The sequence below is a fragment of the Gossypium arboreum genome, chromosome 1 (assembly GCF_025698485.1).
Source record: "Gossypium arboreum isolate Shixiya-1 chromosome 1, ASM2569848v2, whole genome shotgun sequence".
NCBI classification, from domain to species: Eukaryota; Viridiplantae; Streptophyta; class Magnoliopsida; order Malvales; family Malvaceae; genus Gossypium; species Gossypium arboreum.
In genome coordinates, this window is record NC_069070.1 from 118,593,059 (window position 1) to 118,614,273 (window position 21,215).

Genomic DNA, 21,215 nt, shown 5'->3' on the forward strand with positions numbered 1-21,215 from the left:
CAGCGGCTCATGAAGACTGATGATTGAACGCAATGGAGGTAAGTATGGAGACACGAATCTCTTCCTTATTCTCATTAGTACTGCTTTTGTTTTAGCCATTAAACTCAATTCCTTATTTGTTGGATCATATTTCCAGTTTAATCACATTTAGCTTTAATAAATAAAATATAAATAATCTATCAAAGCATCATCACTTGAGATCCTTTAAACCATCCATAACCAAAATAAGAATTATATGCAAAAATGATTTCGGGATAGTATTAAATTCAAAAAAGGGATAATCGCATCAAAGGCCCTTATACTTTAGGCTTTGTTCTAGTGTGGCCCTAAACTTTCAAAATGTCCAATTAAGCCCCTGTACTTTATTTTTGTTTATTAAAGTGGTACCTAAACTATTAATTTGTATACTATTATGGTACTTGGAGTCAATATCCATAGTAATTACTAAACCAACCAATAAAAATTTAACACATGGTTTTTTCCAAATCATCAATTTCACATGGATAATATAATATTACATGAAGAGATGAATAAATAAATAAATAATGAAATAGTAGTCGAAATCAAGTTATTCAACCTCTCATTCAAGTTCAATAAGAAGTAAGAGACATAATTTTGAGAAATTTTGGCTTGTATAAATTTTGAAAATATTTGGAAAATTCAAGGGTATTTAAAAATTGAAGAAATTTTAAGTTAAAGTATGATGATTTTGTAAAGTTGAACTTATGTTGTTTAGGTTTAGTTATTTACTTTTTGTTTTATTTATTTTTGTCACATAATGTTGTATCATTTACGTAGAATGGTGATTTAGAAAAAAATTTACGTATTGAATTCTCATTAGTTAGTTTAGAATTTGCTAAGGATTTTAACTTTAAGTACCATAATAATACACAAATTAATATATTAGGTACCATATTAAATATTTTCAAAGTATAAATATCACATTGTACATTTTATGAATATACAGTATCGAATAATACACAAATTGATAGTTCGGTTACCATATTAGGCATTTTAAAGTGTGGCCAACTGCTAGCTATGCCCACCGAGGAAGTCTTTCACTTATTGTCTATAATTTTGATGTTTAATGAAATTATTTAATGAGACAAATAGATAATTTTAAAATAAATATATTAAAGTAATTAATTTTAATTTTAAAATTATATAATATATTTGAATTTGCCACGTGAGGCTTTGGACTAATTAAGTACTAAGAATATTTTATGTATCAAAATGAGAAAAGTAATAGTTTAGAGATTAAAATAAATATTAAATCATAATTTATCTTTAATTATGTAACTTTTTCCCTCAGAATAACTCAGTTGTACCTATAATTCTAGTCCTACTTTAATAATTAAGGTCAGATATGGAGCAATTGGCTATTAAGACAGACGTAGAAAGGAAACATCTAAAGTATTGTAGTAGTGGTAAGTTTGTATTTACTTTCAAAGGAGTAAAACATAATTAATTTATCATTTTCAAACGAATTAATTATGGATTTATCCCTTTCTTACCCAATTAATACTACTCACCAATTCTTAGTAAATTTCATTTTAATCACTTAACTATAAAAAGTAATAAAAATAGTAATTTTTTAATCACCAACTATAAAAAGTTACAAAATAGCCATCAAACTATTCAATTATATCTTTTTTGAGTCACTAGCTAGTTAATGGTGACAACTTTTAAAATTGACATAATAGCAACTTGAATCTTCAACATTTATAAATTATGTCAATTCAATCTTGATTCTAAAAAAAAAGTTAATCCTCAATATTTACACATTCTGTAAATTGGTCCTTTTTTGTTTGCAGTTTTGCTTTTCACCTAAAATGTTTAAAAAAAAACAAATTTATCAGCTACATTTGATTGAAAATATACAAAAAATGAAAATACCCAAAAATCTAAGATAATAATTTTCATATTTTCTCATTCTTTTAAAATTAACCCTCAATATCATAAAGAAAAGAAAAATGGAAAAAAAAAAAGGAGTCCAAATTACACAATGTGTAAATGTTGAGAGTTCAATTTTTTAGACCTAAGACTAAATTGACATAATTTATAAATGTTAAGGATTAAATTTACTATTATGTTAATTTTAAAAGATGCCACCATTAGCTAGTTGGTGATTGAAAAGACCATTTTGTAACTTTTCATAGTTGGATGACTAAAAAAAATTTACTAATAATTGGGTGACTACTAATGTAATTTAGTTTAAAAAAAACCCAAATTGATTAATGATTTCAATTTAGGATATTGTTTTTAAGAACTTGATTAATTTGGTCAAATTTTTGACGATTTTGCTCTAAAAGCCAATAACACAATGTGAAATGGCAGCCCGAAATTACAATATGTGGCAAACATTATTTAAAAATATAAAATTTTAAGAATCATATAAAGTATAGTTAAATTAAATAATAAAATATGACCATCAATATATATCAAGAACAATAGTTACTAGCACTTCATAACAAATATCTGTCATACTTTGTTTTTTTGGAGTAATAATATCTGTTATACTTTTGCTCACAGCCTCAACGACTCTGGTTTCAGCTTTAGAATTGGAGCATTTTCTTTGAAGCAAGGAGCGCGCCTTCTAAACATCACATTATAATATATCTTCATCATAATCTTAAGGGGTAACTCTCAACCTTTTCATAACTATTCTTAACTGTATTCTCTACCATTTTGCTTAGGCTTAGCAGATTTGTTATGTGAATTCAGATTAACAACAATGGGTTCGGAGTGGGGTCTCAGTGCTGCTTCTGGTTTGGTGGCACCATTGTTGGTAGACTATTTAGTGAAGCCAATCGAAGGTCGTATTCGTTACTTATTTCGTTTTCGTAAGATTGTTCAAGAGCTGCACCAAAACCAACAAGATTTGGCTGCAAAAGAAACTCTAGTGAAAGAAGACGTTGAAGAGGCTAAATTGCAGATTCGAACTCAAGTGATCTACGACCAAGTAGATGAATGGCTGACGAAGGCAGAAAATGCCCTAAAGGATGTAAAAGTTTTGGACTCTAAAATTGAAGAAAATAAGAGATGCTTCCGTCTGTGTCCTAATTGGTGTTGGCGATACCAATTAAGTCAGGAGATTGAGAATAAAGCATTGGAAATAGCTGATCTCGTAAAAAAATCTGAATTTAAACGAGTCGGCCATCGTGCCAAGCTTCCTAACTTAGATTTGGTCACATCTAAGGATCATGTGGATTTAAAATCTTCAGATGCTGCTTTCAATAAGATCATGGAGGCATTGAAGGATGATAAAGTAAGAAAAATAGGGGTATGGGGGATGGGAGGGGTGGGCAAAACCACCTTAGTTAGAAACGTGGGTGGTGAAGTCAACGGATTTGATCGAGTTATAATGGTCACTGTGTCCGAAACTTTAGACATTGAAAAAATACAAAACAAAATTGCAGATGACATAGACTTGAAATTTGGGAAGAACACTGAAGGCGGCAAAGCAACAGAGTTATGGAGTAGATTGAGTAATGGAAAGTTTCTCGTAATCCTCGATGATCTATGGAAGGAGTGGAATGATGATGGGGATTTGAGAAAGATAGGTATTCCATTGGTTAAAGATGAAAAGGGTTGCAAAATCATCTTGACAACACGCAACTATAATGTTTGCCAACATATGGAATGTGAGGAGACAGTTTGTTTTGGAAGATGATAAAGCATGGACTTTGTTCGAAATGAATGCAGGTCTCAAGAAAGCTGATTCGCGTGTTATTGGGGAGGCTAAGAAAATTGCAAAAGAATGCAAGGGCTTACCTTTAGCCATTGTAACACTAGCAAAGGCTTTAAAAGGTAAAGCTCTTGATAGGTGGAAAGATGCACGAAAAAAACTTGAAAGAAGTGGATTAATGGAGATTCCAAGCATTCAAACAGAGAGAGAGAAAAATGCCTACATTTCTCTTAAGATCAGTTATGAACATTTGAAGGACAAGATGTCCCAAACATGTTTCTTACTGTGTGCATTATATCCTGAAGATGACTCAATTAATGTGGAAGACTTGGTGCAATATGCTTGGGGTTTGAACTTATATGATAAGGCTAACTCTATTGAAGAAATGAGAATTCAAGTCTTGGAAGTCATCGATTACCTCAAAGATTCTTGCTTGTTAGAAGATGGAGATGTTGGAAGGTATGATCCCTTTTCAAACTATACATACTTATTGTTAGGTGTGGGTCCCACTATGTGGGAAACCCATATTTTCTGGCATAATGATTTGCCTTCTTTTCTTGGATTTGTCAAAAAAAAAAAAGAGCCATTCATTTTGGCTTTTACGGGTGTTGTGGGTAGAATGAGAGAGAGCCAAATTCTCAAATTAAAAACAGAGAGAAAGAGAGAAGAAAATTTCAGTTTTTAAGTTTAGTGCAGCAGTGATCAACTCTTCGATCGAAGGTCCATCCGTGGTTCGATTGAGCTGATTTTTGGACAGCAGCTAGGCGATAAGGTGTTCTTAACTTTGCACGGTCGGATTTTTCATCCGAGTCTTGTAGCGTCAGAAATACCCGTTTTTCAGCAGCTACGTTTTTGGTGATGTTCTCTCATTTTTCTCTCTTTTGCTAAAGATTGCATATTATTAGCCTTGTCGGAGTTGAATGCTTGTTGTAGGCTTGATATTGTGATCTTGTAGTCGAACATTTGATGATAGTGGAGCTCTTTATCGGACTCTAAAGTCCCGTGGTCTTTTACCCTTGATTTAGAGGGGTTTTCCACGTAAAAATATCGGTGTTTCTATTTATTTTTGTTGTGGTTGCATTAGTTGATTTGTGGTTGATTAAGGTTGCTAGAGAACATATCTTGTGCTATTGTGCTTGCCATAATTTTTGACAGGAGTTATAAGGAGAGAAAGAACACCGGTTGTGCTTTCGCTTTGTTTCAGGTTGTTCGGTTTCTTCCCAACAAACTGGTACGAGCTTGGTTATTGTGTCGATAATTATGGAAATTAATCTGAGCAAGATGATTATGTTGAATGGCACAAATTATCAACTTTGGCGGAATAAAATGAAGGACTTGTTGTTTGTGAAGGCTTTGCATCTTCCGGTCTTTACTACTCAAAACCCGATTCAAAAGTGATGAAGAATGGGAATTTGAGCATCAACAAGTGTGTGGCTTTATTCGCAATTTGTTGAAGAAAAGTTTACAACCACATTGATCGGAGACACATGCTCGAACATTGTGGGAGAAGCTTGAAAGCTTGTATGCTTGAGGTCGGGCAATAACAAGTTGTTTTTGTGAAGAAAATGATGGCGCTGAAATATAAAGAAGGAATGTCTATAGTGACCATGTTAGTGAATTTGAGTGTGATGAATCGGTTGCTTGGTATGGGTGTCAAATTTGATGACGAGATTTTAGGACTTTGGTTGCTTGCTACTCTACCGGACTCTTGGGAGACCTTTCGAGTCTCACTCATTAATTCGCTTACGGGTATTATTACTTTGGATTTGGCTAAGAGTGGTGTGTTGAATGAAGAGGTAAGAAGAAGATCTCAGGGTTCTACATCACGGTCCGAGGTGTTGGTTATCGAGAATAGGGGAGAAAGCAGAGACAAAGATGGAAAGGGTAGAGATAAAAGCGAAGCAAGTCAAGATCGAGATACAAGAATCTTGAGTGTCATCATTGTGGTAAGAAAGGTCATATCAAGAAATATTGCTTCAAGTGGAAGAAAGAGAACAAAGGTGGTGGTGATAAACACGATCGGAATGACGATGAAAAATCCGAGCGTGTTGCTCTTTTACTCGTGAAGATCTGTTAGTTATTTGTGATGAGAATTTGGTCAACCTAGCATGCGACGAGACTAGTTGGGTGATTGATCTTGGTGCATCACTTCATGTCATGTCGAGGAAGGAATTCTTCACATCTTATACTCCGGTGATTTTGGGGTATTGAAGATGGGTAATGATAGTTTGGTTTGGTTATTGGTATGGGAGATGTTAGCTTGGTGAGTAACAATGGAACAAAGTTAACTCTCAAGGATGTCGAACATGTACGGATGTCCGTTTGAATTTGATTTCGCAGAAAGCTTGATGATGAGGATTCGTAACACCTTCAATGAAGGGCGTGGAAGGCGACTAAAGGCTCCTTGGTTGTGGCTCGAGGAAAAAGAGCTCAAATTTGTACTTAATGCAAGCTTTGACTTCTCGAGAGCGGTGAATGTGACACTGAATGACAGCTCAACCGAGTTGTGGCATAAACGACTCGATCCACATGAGTGAGAAGGGCTTATTTGTTTAGCGAAGAAGAATCAACTTCGTGGTTTAAAGAATGCTACATCAAGAATTGTGCCCATTGTCTAGCAGGAAAGCAGAGAAGGGTTTCATTTAGAAGCCATCCTCCTCATAGGAAATCAGAGTTGCTAGAGTTGGTCCATTCAAATGTTTGTGGTCCGATAAAAGTAAGATCACATGGTGGTGCACTTTACTTTGTGACTTTCATTGATGATTGTTCAAGAAAGCTATGGGTTTAGACTTTGAAGTCTAAAAATCAAGTCTTTGAGGTGTTTAAACAATTTCAAGCATCAGTTGAAAGGGAAACTGGGAAGAAGTTGAAGTGCATTCGTACTGATAATGGTGGCGAGTACACAGGGTCGTTTCATGAGTATTGTCTGTGACAGGGAATCAGACATTAGAGAACACCACCAAAGACTCCACAGTTAAATGGGTTAGCTGAAAGAATGAACCGAACATTGATTGAGAGAGTCAGATGTTTGTTGTCAGATGCAAAGTTACCAAGATCGTTTTGGTGAAGCTTTGAATACTGATGACACATGTGATAAATCATCTCCTAGTGTTCCTTTGAAAGGTGATGTGCCGGATAGAGTTTGGTTTGGTAAAGGCGTGTCATATGATCACCTACGTGTGTTCGGTTGTAAAGCATTTGTTCATGTTCCAAAGGATGAAAGATCCAAGTTGGATGCCAAGGCTCGACAATGCATTTTTATTGGTTATGGTCTAGATGGTGAGTTTGGTTATAGACTCTATGATCCAGTTCAGAAGAAACTCGTGAGAAGCAGAGATGTTGTCTTCATTGAGGATCAGACCATTGATGATATTGATAAGACGGAGAAAGTGGATTCACAAGGTAGTGGTGACTTGATCGATGTGAATCCGGTTCCTCTAGACTCTTCACCAGATCTTATCCAGGATGATGTGCATGGTGATGTTAGTGGTGACCATCAGACTATAGGTGACTTTGATACTCCCATGGATGATGTTGTGAATGATCAACAACAAGCACCTATAGCTCCACCGGCAATTCCACTTCGAAGGTCTTCCAGAGATCGACGATCTTCTGTCAGGTATTCTCCTGATGAATATGTTCTTTTGACTGACGGGGGAGAACCTGAATGTTATAAAGAGGCTATGGAGAGTGAATACAAAAATCAGTGGGTTGAAGCGATGAAAGACGAACTTCAATCCTTGCATGAGAACCATACTTTTGAATTGGTGAAACTGCCTAAGGGCAAAAGAGCTTTAAAGAATCGGTGGGTTTACAGGTTGAAGCAAGAAGAGAAGTCTTCATCTCCACGATACAAAGCTAGATTGGTCGTCAAGGGTTATACTCAGAAAAAGGGGGTTGATTTTGAAGAAATATTTTCTCCGGTTGTGAAGATGTCCTCTATCGAACTATCTTGAGTTTGGCGACTTGTTATGACCTAGAGGTTGAACAAATGGATGTGAAAACTGTTTTTCTTCATGGTGACTTGGAAGAAGAGCTTTACATGGAGCAGCCAGAGGGTTTTGTTGCACAAGGGAAAGAGGACTATGTGTGCAGATTGAAGAAGAGCTTGTATGGTTTGAAGCAAGCTCCAAGGCAATGGTACAAGAAGTTTGAGTCTGTTATGGGGGAGTAAGGATACAAGAAGACTACTTCTGATCATTGTGTGTTTGTTAAGAGATTCTCTGGTGATGATTTTATTATTCTTTTGCTCTATGTTGATGATATGCTTATTGTTGGTCAAAATACTTCTAGAATTGAGAAGTTGAAACAAGAGTTGAGTAAATCCTTTGCAATGAAGGATTTGGGGCCAGCAAAGCAAATTCTTGGCATAAGACTGACACGTGATAGAAAGGCCAAGAAATTATGGTTATCACAAGAGAGGTACATTGAGAAAGTACTTCAAAGGTTTAGTATGCACAAAGCTAAAGCGGTGAATACTCCCTTTGCTATGCACTTTAGATTGAGTGTTAAGCATAGTCCTTCCACGAAAAGGAGAAGGAAGAGATGCGAGAAAATTCCTTACTCTTCATAGTGGGTAGTTTGATGTACGCAATGGTTTGCACGAGACCGGACTTGGCTTATGCCGTTGGTACGCTTAGTCGGTTTCTTTCTAATCCAGGCAGAGAGCATTGGAATGCAGTGAAGTGGATTATGAGATATCTTCGTAGCACTTCCAACATGAAACTTTGTTTCGGCAATGAGAAACCTGTTCTTGTTGGGTATACAGATTCAGACATGGCCGGAGACATTGACTCGAGGAGATCTACTTCAGGTTACTTAATCATTTATGTAGGAGGAACTGTGGCATGGCAATCGAGACTGCAAAAGTGTGTTGCATTGTCCACCACCGAATCAGAGTTCATTGCAGCAACCGAAGCGTGTAAGGAGATGCTTTGGATTAAGAAGTTTGTGCATGAGCTTGGTTTTACTCAGGAGAAGTATGTCCTGTACTGTGATAGCCAGAGTGCTATTCATCTTGGTAAGAACTCAACTTTTCATGCTAGATCTAAGCATATTGATGTGAGGTACCATTGGATACGAGATGTTCTTGAAGCTAAGCTATTAGAGCTTGAAAAGATACACACTAATGATAATGGTGCTGATATGTTGACGAAGGCCTTACCAAGAGGAAAGTTTGAAGCATGTTGTTTGACCTCCGGCATGGAGGCATTCCCCACATAGTTGGAGGGGGAGATTTGTTAGGTGTGGGTCCCACTATATGAGAAACCCATATTTTCTGGCATAATGTTTTGCCTTCTTTTCTTGGATTTGTCAAAAAAAAAAAAAAGAGCCATTCATTTTGGCTTTTACGGGTGTTGTGGGTAGAATGAGAGAGAGCCAAATTCTCAAATTAAAAACAGAGAGAAAGAGAGAAGAAAATTTCAGTTTTTAAGTTTAGTGCAGCAGTGATCAACTCTTCGATCGAAGGTCCATCCGTGGTTCGATTGAGCTGATTTTTGAACAGCAGCTAGGCGATAAGGTGTTCTTGACTTTGTACGGTCGGATTTTTCATCCGAGTCTTGTAGCGTCAGAAATACCCGTTTTTCAGCAGCTACATTTTTGGTGATGTTCTCTCATTTTTCTCTCTTTTGCTAAAGATTGCATATTATTAGCCTTGTCGGAGTTGAATGCTTGTTGTAGGCTTGATATTGTGATCTTGTAGTCGAACATTTGATGATAGTGGAGCTCTTTATCGGACTCTAAAGTCCCGTGGTTTTTTACCCTTGATTTAGAGGGGTTTTCCACGTAAAAATATCAGTGTTTCTATTTATTTTTGTTGTGGTTGCATTAGTTGATTTGTGGTTGATTAAGGTTGCTAGAGAACATATCTTGTGCTATTGTGCTTGCCATAATTTTTGACAGGAGTTATAAGGAGAGAAAGAACACCGGTTGTGCTTTCGCTTTGTTTCGGTTGTTCGGTTTCTTCCCAACACTTATCCCTTTTCATTAATTGATACTTGGGTATACCAAGATTTAGAATTCTAAATAGAGTTTTCTTGTTAAGTACACAAACTTAAAAAACTAAAAAACTTTTAGATTCTTAATGTGAACAAGAAAATTATTATTTCCTTAAAATTATATACATCTTAAATTTTAATTTAAAATATTTTTACTTATTAAAATATAGGTTACACTCTTAATGTACTTTCTTCTTTAACAAGTAGCCTTAAGAAATTGTCATTCTCTATAGGACTTTTATTAGCCCTTAACCCTATTTGTAAAATTTAAAACATTTATAAATCGTGTATCAAATATTTTTCTTTAAAATATTAACATATAATAAATTTAAATATTTTAATGATAAAACATAAACCTACATGTCTTATTTAACTTTAGCCTTAGATTCAATAAATCTTACTCGTAAAGACTAACACTAAGAAATAGCCATTTGTTTCTTTTCATCCCTAACACATTCCAAGATTTAATTATTCATATCATGATGTAAAATATGATTAAGATATATAGATATATTATAGCTAAATTTCATATTTTCCTCCTCCTTTTCTTCCTAGTGTTCCTTTTCTAGTTTCTTTATATTTTCATCTCCGAAAAATTGTATTATAATAATAAATTGCTATTTACTTTCATTTTGGCTTCATCAGGTTTGTTAAGCGAGGTGGAGATTTTGGAAGGTATGATCCTTAAATTCCAAGGCAGAGCTATAGATATATATATATATATGGTCCAAATTATCACTTTCTTGATTGGGATTTTGTCACTCCGTGGATAAATGAAAATATTTTATTTTAAAATATATTATAAAATTATTTTAGTAAATAATTATTGGTGAAGAGGTAAAAGATTTTTATATAAATTTACTTATCGTGTTTGATTCTCAAATGATGTTATTAGTTATTATACTTTTATTTTGAAGAGTATATAAAAGTATAACAAGAAAAAATACTCTTATAATAATATTAATTACCCATTAAAATATTAATAAATAAAAATATTAAAAATATTTTAATGATAAAATAAAACATATAAACCCATAGGTCTACTTTAACTTTAGCCTTACATTCAATAAATCTTACTCAAAAACATTGAAGCTAAGAAGTAGCTTTTTATATCTTTTAATCCCTTACATATTCCATGATTTAATAATTTATAGGCTTAATTTTGGTACTTGAACTTGACTTTTTTTTTAAATTTGGTACTTAATTTTTTTTGTCCAATTTGGTACCTAAATTTGACATTTTCTCCCTAATTTGAGACCTAAATTTTAACACTTTTTCTTAATTTGGTACTTAATCTTTTTCTGGGGATCAATTTGATACTTTACTCTTTTTTCTAACTTGGTACCTAATTTTTTTGTTTGATTCAGTGCCTCAACTTGTCAAATATTATACAACTTACTTCAATATACTAATAATATTTTTTATGAGGTAGTAAAATAATCGATGTATGGTCGACATGTGATAAATGATATCGTATTTCTTTTTAATATTTTAAATGTTTAATTACTTTTAGTTTAACATATTTATTTTATTTTATTAATTTAAAATAATGAATTTCTTTTATTTTGGGTTTTAGAACTATCGTTTACTTATTTAATATTAATTTGTTAAGTATAGCTCAATGCATAATTTTTAACACAAATTTCCTCTAATACTGACAATATTTTTGTAGCTTAAGGGTAATTTGCATATCATTTAACAAGTTAGGATGCCAAATTGAACCTAAAAAAAGTTTAGATACTAAAATAGAAAAAAGTGTCAAGTTCACGTTCTAAATTGGATCAAAAAAATGCCTAAGTACCAAGTTAAGAAATATTGTAAAGTTTAAATACCAAATTGAGCCAAAAAAAAAAGATTTAGATACTAAATTAAGAAAAAGTGTTTGGAGAAAATGTCAAGAACCAAATATTATATCAAGTCTAATTTATATAATGTAAATTTTGATTAAGATGTATACAAAATTTGATAGTTTCCTCCACCTCTTTGTTTTTATTAAATTTTTTCCTTCATATTGTTCCTTTTTCTAGATTCTTTTATCTTTTATTCTTAATCAGAAGAAGAAAGTGGTTTATTTCCTAATAGATTAATGTATTCGAAGCTTGAGATCCTATTGCTTAAAAACTGCGATGTACAAGGTACATGTTTTCTAGGAATGAGAGAACTAAAAGTTTTAAGTCTTACAGCTACGCGGTTTATTTCCTTGTATGCTCTTACGTTCCTACCAAAACTTCGTGCTCTGCATTTGGACTATTTTGAGGACTTTTCATTCCTTGGAAACCTAACAACACTTGAGATTCTGAGTTTGGGTGGTTGGGCATCCAAGGGTTTGGCAGATGAATTAGGGATGTTAGAAAATCTAAAGATATTGGATCTAATCAATTGTAGGTTTCCTTGGAGATTTCAACCTGAAGTCATTCGAAGGTTGTCTCAGCTAGAGGAGTTGTACCTACCAGAATTAAATATGGGAAATGGAGGTAATGATATATTTCTCGAGATAAAATTTTTGACCCGATTAACGAGACTATCTATTGAGGTATCTTTTCTACATTTTCCACCAGACTTCAAGTTTCCTGAATTAGAAAAATACAAAATGTGCATAAGCTGTTTTAGTATATGTTCTGGTAACGAAGAAATGTTCAGTTTTGGTCATACTTTTGACGTAGCAAGATCCTTGAAATTTGAGGGAGTGTTTCCTTACAATGCAGTTTCCCAATTACTTGGGAATTTAGAGTCTCTTCAAGTGTCACGTATCAAGGATGAGTATGTAGAATGCTTGACTAATAAAACACAACAAAAGGTGTCAGTATCAATGATCTTACGAAACCTAAAACTAGTGAGAATTGATTACTGCAAGAATCTAAAAGTGGTATTTCAAATGGAGGAGGTGGAGGAAAATGAAGCTCCACTCCTTTCAAATTTAAAGATTTTACGTCTTCAAAGGTTGCCAGATTTGAGTTGCATATGGGAATTGCCAACCCAACATGTAAGACTTGAAAGCTTAGTTGAATTGACTATACTACACTGCCGACGTTTGAAATCACTCTTTTCACATTCTCTTGCTCAAAGTCTCGTACTCTTGGAAAAACTTGAGATAATCTATTGTCCTGAATTGAAGCAAATAGTGACAGAAATAGAAGGTGACGAGGGAGAAATATCATCGACCATCAATTCTCATACTTCTTTGTCCTTCCCAAAGTTAACAACGGTCTACATATCTACTTGTGATGGTTTGGAATATATTTTTCCGACCCAACATGTAAGACTTGAAAGCTTAGTTGTTTTGACTATAAAAAAGTGCCCACGTTTGAAATCACTCTTTTCACTTTCTCTTGCTCAAAGTCTAGTACAATTGAAAGGCCTTGAAGTAAGCTACTGTGATGAAATGAAGCAAATAGTGACAGAATTGGAAGGTGACGAGGGAGAAATATCATCGACCATCACTTCTCATAATTCTTTGTGCTTCCCAGAGTTAGGAAACGTCAGCATATCTAATTGTTATGGTTTGGAGTATATTTTTCCAACGTCGATGTCACCACAAGGGCTTCAGGGTTTGACTCTAAACGTAGAGGCTTGCCTCAATTAAAACAAGTGTTCAGAGTTGCCAAAGACAGGGTGGGAAATGACAGTATGCTCCAACACCAGCAGTTCTTGAAATCGTTATCATCCTTTTCAGTGAAAAGATGCCCTCTATTAACTGATTTGGTTGTTCATTTAGAAGCTAAGAAAGCTACCATAAAGGTACATTATTCTTATTCTCCCTTACAAATTACATTATTGAATTTTATTTATTTATAACTTTTCATTACTCAGTTTTCATATTGATTTACAGCAAAATATTTAAGATATTTTAACCATACTACAAGTGGCATTACTATCTGTATGGAAGTAAATAATATAAAAATAATATTTATTGGGGTTCAAAAATATCATTAGTTCTTTTTTTCTTTACATAAAACAATTAGGACATCAACAACTTTGATAATATATATTATTTTACAACTTTATTATTATTTTACTGAATTTTCTTTCATTATAAAATATATCTTCTTCTTCTTTTTTCAATCTCATTCTTTTAACTTTTGCTAAAAGCAGAGTTAAAATATAAAACAGAATTAATCATATCCATAGGCATTGTGGAGGAGCCTGAATTTTTTAGTAGAATTAAATTACATACTTTTATGATAGTAAAAATAAAATTTTATCACTTTAATAATTTATATTTTTATAATTTTTAAAGGGTTAAATTAATTTTTATTATTTTTAGGGTTAAAGTATAATTTTATTATTAATAATTTAAAATTTTATAAATTATAATGACTCTAAATTAAAATTTTACTATTTTAGGGTCATGGCCCCAAATCTCTACAACACTATGCCATTGATATGCGCAATTATAGGTTTATTTGTAATCAACAAATGCATTTTTTTTATTACACAAATGAATTGTTTTCTAGTTTCTTACTTAATGCAAATCAAAGAAACCATGTAGATGTAACATTTTCATTAACTGTCTATTTTTTTTTTTTATTTCCAGCCTTCCAAGTAATTAAAGTAGGTAATTTATGAGTTTGATTACTTTGAGTTGTTTGCCCTTTGTTTAATTCTGCATTAATGGTATTTACCGTAGATAACAATATTGATTTAAAAGAAAATTTAACTATTTATGTTTGTATGTCAATTATTGATTGCTAATTGATATATAAAATGTGTTTTTAATGATGATGTGAATTACAATTAGGGTGTTCGACTATCAGCATTCAAGGAATCATTCAAAACTTCAAAACAACTTGAACTAAGAGAAATTCAGGATCTTGAATGCTTGGTTGATACAACAAAGAATGGGCCAACTTCAGCATTCACTCATTTGGAGACATTATTTATAGAAGATATGGTTGGGTTGGAAGCCTTATGCAAGGGTCAGCCTCCACAAGGTTTCCTCAAAAACTTGAAACATCTGGAAATTAGAGGATGTTGTAAGTTGCAAGTGGTGGGTGAGCTCCTTCATGACGGAGAAGAAAATCAAGAGCACCCACTTTCAAATTTACAATTTTTGGAGCTCAACGGATTACCAGCATTGAGATGGATATTCAAAGGCTCTCCCCATTCTTTCACCTTCCAAAGTCTTAAGGCTGTAGACATAGGTGGATGCGGAAAATTGAAATCCCTTTTTTCACCTTCCCTTATTCAAAGCCTAGTGCTTTTAGAACAACTCAAGATACAAGACTGCAACGAATTGGAAACTCTTTTCAATGATCGTGAAATAGAATCAAAGACTTCTTCCCTTCCTCTCCGCTTGCCCAAATTGAAGATTCTTTTTATCAGAGCGTGTTCAAAATTGGAATATGTTGTGCCAATCACTTTGGCTCAAGGTCTTCCTGCTCTTGCATCGCTTTCGGTTTCTTCTTGTGGTGCATTAAAGCAAGTATTCGGCATGCCATATGAACAAAATGGAGTTCAAAACCATAGTAGCCTGCTCCTTCCAAGTCTACAAGATCTAGAACTTGATTGGTTACGAAACTTGACTAGTTTTGTCCCACAAAACTATATTGTCAAAGCACCATCTTTGAAAAGCGTAAAAGCCAATGTTTGTTCTAAAGTGATAAACTTTCCTATTCAAGAAGCCAACAATCAGCTGGAATTAACGTTAAAGGTACACTTTTCTTACTTTTTTTTTTCTTTTCTGGATTTTTTATTTGATTTTTCTAATTATTAAACTTTTTTATACCTTGCCCCTCCTAACCAGCCTAAAAATATATATAAAAATAGAGCCTGGTGATAGTTATAAGTGGTATCGTGGGTTATCATATATCCTTGTGATAATTGTTATGCCAAATCTGTTATTATATATATTTTCTCTATGATACCTATATGTTAGTATATTAATCTAATATTTAAAAAAAATTCTTGTGATTTTATTAATTAATGATTTGTTTTCATTTATGTGATGAATTATGACCAGGAAACTAGATTATCCGCATTCAAAGAATTATTATGCAATACAAAAGATCTTGTTCTCCACAATATTGGAGATCACAAAAATCTCGTCCCAGATCTTGTAGATCTGGAACGTCTGGACAGATTAACTTCCCTCTCTATTAACAAATGGAGAAGTGGTGAATGCTTGGTTGATGCATCACAAATAATGATGGATTTCAAATGCAATGGCCAACCTCCCAAGTGTTTCTTGCAGAATCTCAAAATTTTGAGAGTTGTTGATTGTGAAAAAATTTCAAAGATATTTCGAATCGATGATGGAATAGAATCAAATGCACGTTACTTGCCAAACTTGAAATTTGTGGAGATTAGAGAATGTCCAAGTTTAGAATATGTCTTCCCACATACTTCAATTGGAGGTTTTTCTCATCTAGAGGAGGTAAAACTTGTTGGATTGAGAACCTTGAGGAGCATTGTAGGAGAAAACAACTTTTTGGAAGCACCAACTTTGAAAATTTTATACATCCGAGGATGTTCAGCGTTTACAAATTTTACCTTTCATAAAGAAGTTAAAAAGAGTGTTTTCTTAAAGGTACGCCCCCTTTCACTTTTTTTCTTAATTCCTTTGTTTTGTTTTTCAAAAAGAAGTTAACAAGTTTGTAAACTTGTATTTCTTATCCATTTGGATTTTTATTAAAATCTAATTTCCTTAGAAAAGTGGAAAGTCTCTCATGCACACTTTTACATTAATTCATGTAATTGAAGGTTAAAAAGAAAACCAAATATGAGAGTGCCATACTTACTTGGTTGATATTGAAAGAACTTAAAAGAATAACACTTCCCTTTACTTTTATGCAGGAGTTCTTCTTCTCTATGGAAGGTATAGACAGTAAAAAAGTCAATTTATGTAATATGGTAAACACTCAGTTGACACAAATATCACCAGATTTCGAATATATAACTTTGGGGAACTTTGAACAATTGTTTCAGCTTCAGGATGGAAATATCATCTCAAGTCTAGAGATAATGGAGCTGTTTAATGTGATTAGGTTGCGAGATATATGGAAGGGTCCCATCCAAGTTGCAACCAATCTTAGAGAAATAAGTGTTCACTGTTGCAATAACTTGACATACATCTTTCCAGAGACGCTCATTCGACATTTACCACAATTAAGCATTTTAAGGATAAAGTCATGTGTGAACCTGAAGAAAATAATTGGAAATGATGACATTTTAGCATCTTCATCATCATCACAAGGTCCTCAGTTGGAGATGAAAATGGTATTCCCTCAATTAAAGAAAATAGAACTTGAAAATTTGTCAAAGATCGAGAGCTTCAGCCCTGTGGGTTCTTGTTGAAGCTGATCTCCATGCAGTTGGTATGAAGCAAGTGCAGCTGGAAGCTAGCCATGCAAGCTCGTGACAAGCATGCAGCAACCTTGGTTTTATGTTGTTGTTAGATTTGAACTAATATTTTGTTCATTTTGAAGTCTAGTTTGCTATAAACTTTTTGATTGATGTAATTTGATGTTGATGGAGCTGTTAACCAGCTTTGTGTTAATGTACAAGTTAAGTTTTTGTTATTTGGAAAGCTTAGTGGAAGTAGGTATATGTTTAGGTAGAAATTTGATTTGTAAGTTTTTTTTTATTCTGATATATGTAATGGCAACATGCCAATAGTCATGTATGAATGAAAATTATCAGATTTTCTTCCATATGCTCCATTCTTCCTTTGCCTTCTAAAAATTCTAAGTTCTGTTCTCCATTCTTGACAGTAGCTAAAAGCTTGAACTTCAAGCATTTTTCCTTCATATTTTACCCGGGTATAATACGTTGCTGCTGGTGCTCTGTTTAAAATTCTTACTTTACCCGGTTAAAGTGTGTTGAAAATCCAACAATTGGTATCAAGAGCTTTCATCTTAGAGGACCTGTTGTTGAAAATTAAATGGCTTCATCAGGTTTTTCTCCTGCAGCACCACCAGTTTTTAATGGTGAGGGGTTCCACATATGGGTTGTCAAGGTGAGGACTTACCTACAGGCCTTTGATCTGTGGGAAGTTGTCAACACTGATGTCAAGCCAGCTCTACTTCGAGCCAATCCAACAGTGGCTCAAATCAGACAACATGCAGATGAGAGGACCAAAAGGCACAAGGCCATGTCATGCATTCAGAACTGTGTTTCTGATGTTATTTTCACCAGAATCATGGCTTGTGAGACTCCCAAGCAGGCCTGGGACAAGCTCAAGGAGGAGTTCCAAGGCACTGAAAGAACTAGGCAGCAGCAGCTATTAAACTTAAGAAGAGATTTTGAAAATCTCAAGATGAAGGAAGAAGAGATAGTGAAGCAGTACTCAGACAGGATAATGGCTGTGGTCAACAGCATAAGATTGTTAGGAGAACAGTTCAGTGAGGCAAGAATTGTGGAGAATGTGCTCTCAACATTGCCTGAAAGATATGAGGCAAAGATCTCATCCTTGGAGGATTCGAGAGACCTGGCAACCATCTCTCTAACAGAGCTCATTAATGCTCTTTATGCTCAGGAACAAAGGAGAGCCAGTAGAATGGAGGAGCACCAGGAGGGAGCTTTTCAAGCCAAGGCTAAAGCAACCTCAAGTACCACTGCCTATAAGGGCAAGAAGAACTGGAAAAACAGGCCTAAGCCTGATGCTGCAAGAGGAGGAGATTGACTCTGCAGATTTTGTAAAAGACCTGGTCACCTAGAGGCCAGATGCTGGTTCAGACTAGATGCTACATGCCAAAATTGCAAGAAGAAAGGCCATGTTAAGAAGGTCTGCAAAGAGAAAGGGAAACCTGGTCAAAATCAACCACAACTCAAGAATGAAGAGGCTAGAGTAGCTGAACAAGGCAATGATAGTGAAGAACATGTCTTTGCAGTTTCATGCTTAGCTACAAAAAACAAGGTCACCAAAGGTTGGCTTCTTGACAGTGGCTGCACTAACCACATGTCACCAGATGCAACTATCTTTAGAACCCTGGACAGAAGCTGCAAAACCAAAGTGAAAATAGGCAATGGTCAGTTCATCAAGGCTGAAGGAAAGGGAGATGTCCACATATGTACCTCCACTGGAGACAAAGTCATCACAAATGTGCTTCTAGTACCTGAGATTGATAGAAACTTACTCAGCATTGCTCAGCTACTGGATAAGGGTTATTCTGTTGTGTTCAAGGGCCAGGAGTGCAAAATCTCAGATCCAAATGGAATAAGCCTCATGACAGTCACTATTAGTGACAAATGTTTTGAAGTCAACTGGTCAGGTGACTCAACCCATGTTGCTTCAACAGAAAACACCAAGCTTTGGCATCAAAGACTTGGTCATGCCAATTTTAGATCGTTGGCTCAAATGGCTAGCAAGGAACTGGTTGAAAACTTCACCAAGTCAGTACGAGGTGAAGATGTCTGTAAGGTTTGTCAAATTGGAAAGCAAGCCAGGCTTCCATTCCCTACAAAAACATCCTGGAGAGCTTCAGCTAAGCTGGAATTGGTGCATTCAGGATGTCGTGGCCCTATGAGGATGAATCTTTGAATGGAAGTAAGTATTTCATTCTCTTTATTGATGATTATACCAGATTCATTGGATTTTCTTTTTGAAACATAAGCCGAGGTAGCTCAAGTATTTGTGAAGTTCAAGGTCGCAATTTGAAAGCAAAGCAGACTCCAAGTTGAAGACAATCAGAACTGATAATAGAACAGTACACCTCAGCTCAGTTCCAAGCATTATGCAATAAAGTTGGTGTTAAACATCAGTTAACTAATGTCTATACACCTCAGCAGAATGGGGTCAGTGAAAGAAAAAACAGAAGTCTATTGGATATAGCCAGATGTCTCTTGTTTGAGAAGAAATTGCCTAAAAGCTTGTGGGCTGAAGCAGTTAACACTGTAGTCTACTTACAAAACAGGCTTCCAACCAAAGCCTTAGAACAAAAGACTCCATTTGAAGCCTGGTTCGGATTCAAACCTTCTGTAGAGCACCTTAGGGTGTTTGGTTGTCTATGCTATGCTCATATACCAGCTGTGAAAAGAGATAAACTATCAGAAAGGGCTCAACCTAGGATTCTAATGGGCTATAGTGCTGTTAAGAAAGGCTACAGGATCTTGGATCCTTTGACCAATAAAATCCAGGTGAGTAGAGATGTAATCTTTGATAAACATGCTTGCTGAAACTGGGATAAGGGTGAACCTGAGGCTACTGCTGAGGACCTGATAGTGGATCAGACTGAAGATGGTGAAAATGGTCCTGATATGGATCTGGATGATAAACCTGTCAGAGGAACAAGAACTCTTGCTGAGATTTATGAAAGAGCTCAAATGGCTCAAGTTGAACCAAGTAGTTTTGAAGAGGCTAATGCTGATGAGGGGTGGAGACAGGCAATGGCAGATGAGATTGCTATGATCGAAAAAAACTAGACTTGGATACTAGTTGACAGACCTGCTGACAGAAAAGTCATTGGAGTAAAATGGGTCTACAAGGCCAAACAGAATGCTGATGGAAGTTTGAATAAACTGAAAGCTAGACTTGTGGTGAAAGGTTTCAGTCAAAAATATGGCCTGGATTATTTTGAAACATATGCACCAGTTGCTAGATTAGACACAATAAGGCTGATTGTTGCTTTTGCAGCTCAAATGCATTGGAATGTCTATCAGCTAGATGTAAAATCAGCTTTTCTAAATAGATTTCTTGAGGAGGAAATTTATGTCGAGCAACCACAGGGGTTTGAGGTATCTGGCAAGGAAGACATGGTGTGTAAACTAAGAAAGGCCTTGTATGGCCTAAAGCAAGCTCCTAGAGCTTGGTATGCTCGAATTGACACTTACTTACTCAATTTAAATTTCCAAAGAAGTGTCAGTGAACCAACATTGTACATCAAGAAAAATGATTCTGAAACTCAGCTTGTGGTGCCATTATATGTGGATAATTTACTAGTCACAGGAGGTGATGAATCTGTTTTAACAGATTTCAAGACAAAGATGAGGAAAATGTTCGAGATGACTGACCTGGGGCTAATGACATACTTCCTAGGAATGGAAGTAAGCCAAAAACAAGGAAGAATTTTCTTGAATCAGAAATCATTTGCCTTGAAAGTGTTGACAAAGTTTTCAATGATGAATTGTAAGCCAACTCCTACACCTGTTATAGTTGGGATGAAATTATCGAGCCATGAGGGTCATGAGGAAGTTTGTGAAACCACTTATAGAAGCTTGATTGGTTGTCTCTTATACTTGACTGCAACGAGGCCAGACATCATGTTTGCAGTAAGTTTACTCTCTAGATTCATGCACTGCTGCAATGTGCTGCATTTTCAAGCTGCAAAAAGAGTGTTGAGATACATTAAAGGTACTCTAAATCATGGTCTGTTATTTAGCAAGGCTGAAAAATAAAGTTGACAGGTTACACAGATAGTGATTGGGCTGGTTCTAAAGACGATATGAAAAGCACATCAGGATATGCTTTCACATTAGGATCAGCAATGGTTTGTTGGAGTTCCAAAAAGCGATGTGTAGTGGCTCAATCAACAAATGAGGCCGAGTATGTAGCTGCTGCTAGTGCAGTAAATCAAGCCATTTGGCTAAGGAAA

General features: G+C 34.9%; 2 protein-coding genes across 2 annotated transcripts; both read left to right on the forward strand.

Moving 5' to 3' along the window:
• Nucleotides 1-2,734: 2,734 nt before the first annotated feature.
• Nucleotides 2,735-5,754, forward strand: LOC128280867 (probable disease resistance protein At4g27220). The gene is made up of 4 exons (XM_053019483.1): nt 2,735-3,563; nt 3,706-4,147; nt 4,844-4,919; nt 5,251-5,754. Exons 1-4 carry the CDS (start codon nt 2,735-2,737, stop codon nt 5,752-5,754), a joined length of 1,851 nt encoding a protein of 616 aa, XP_052875443.1.
• Nucleotides 5,755-11,773: 6,019 nt separating this feature from the next.
• LOC108481179 (uncharacterized) lies at nt 11,774-16,980 on the forward strand. Its single transcript, XM_017784339.1, has 6 exons — nt 11,774-12,161; nt 12,246-13,097; nt 13,196-13,425; nt 14,426-15,337; nt 15,647-16,213; nt 16,480-16,980. Exons 1-6 carry the CDS (start codon nt 11,774-11,776, stop codon nt 16,978-16,980), a joined length of 3,450 nt encoding a protein of 1,149 aa, XP_017639828.1.
• Nucleotides 16,981-21,215: the final 4,235 nt, after the last annotated feature.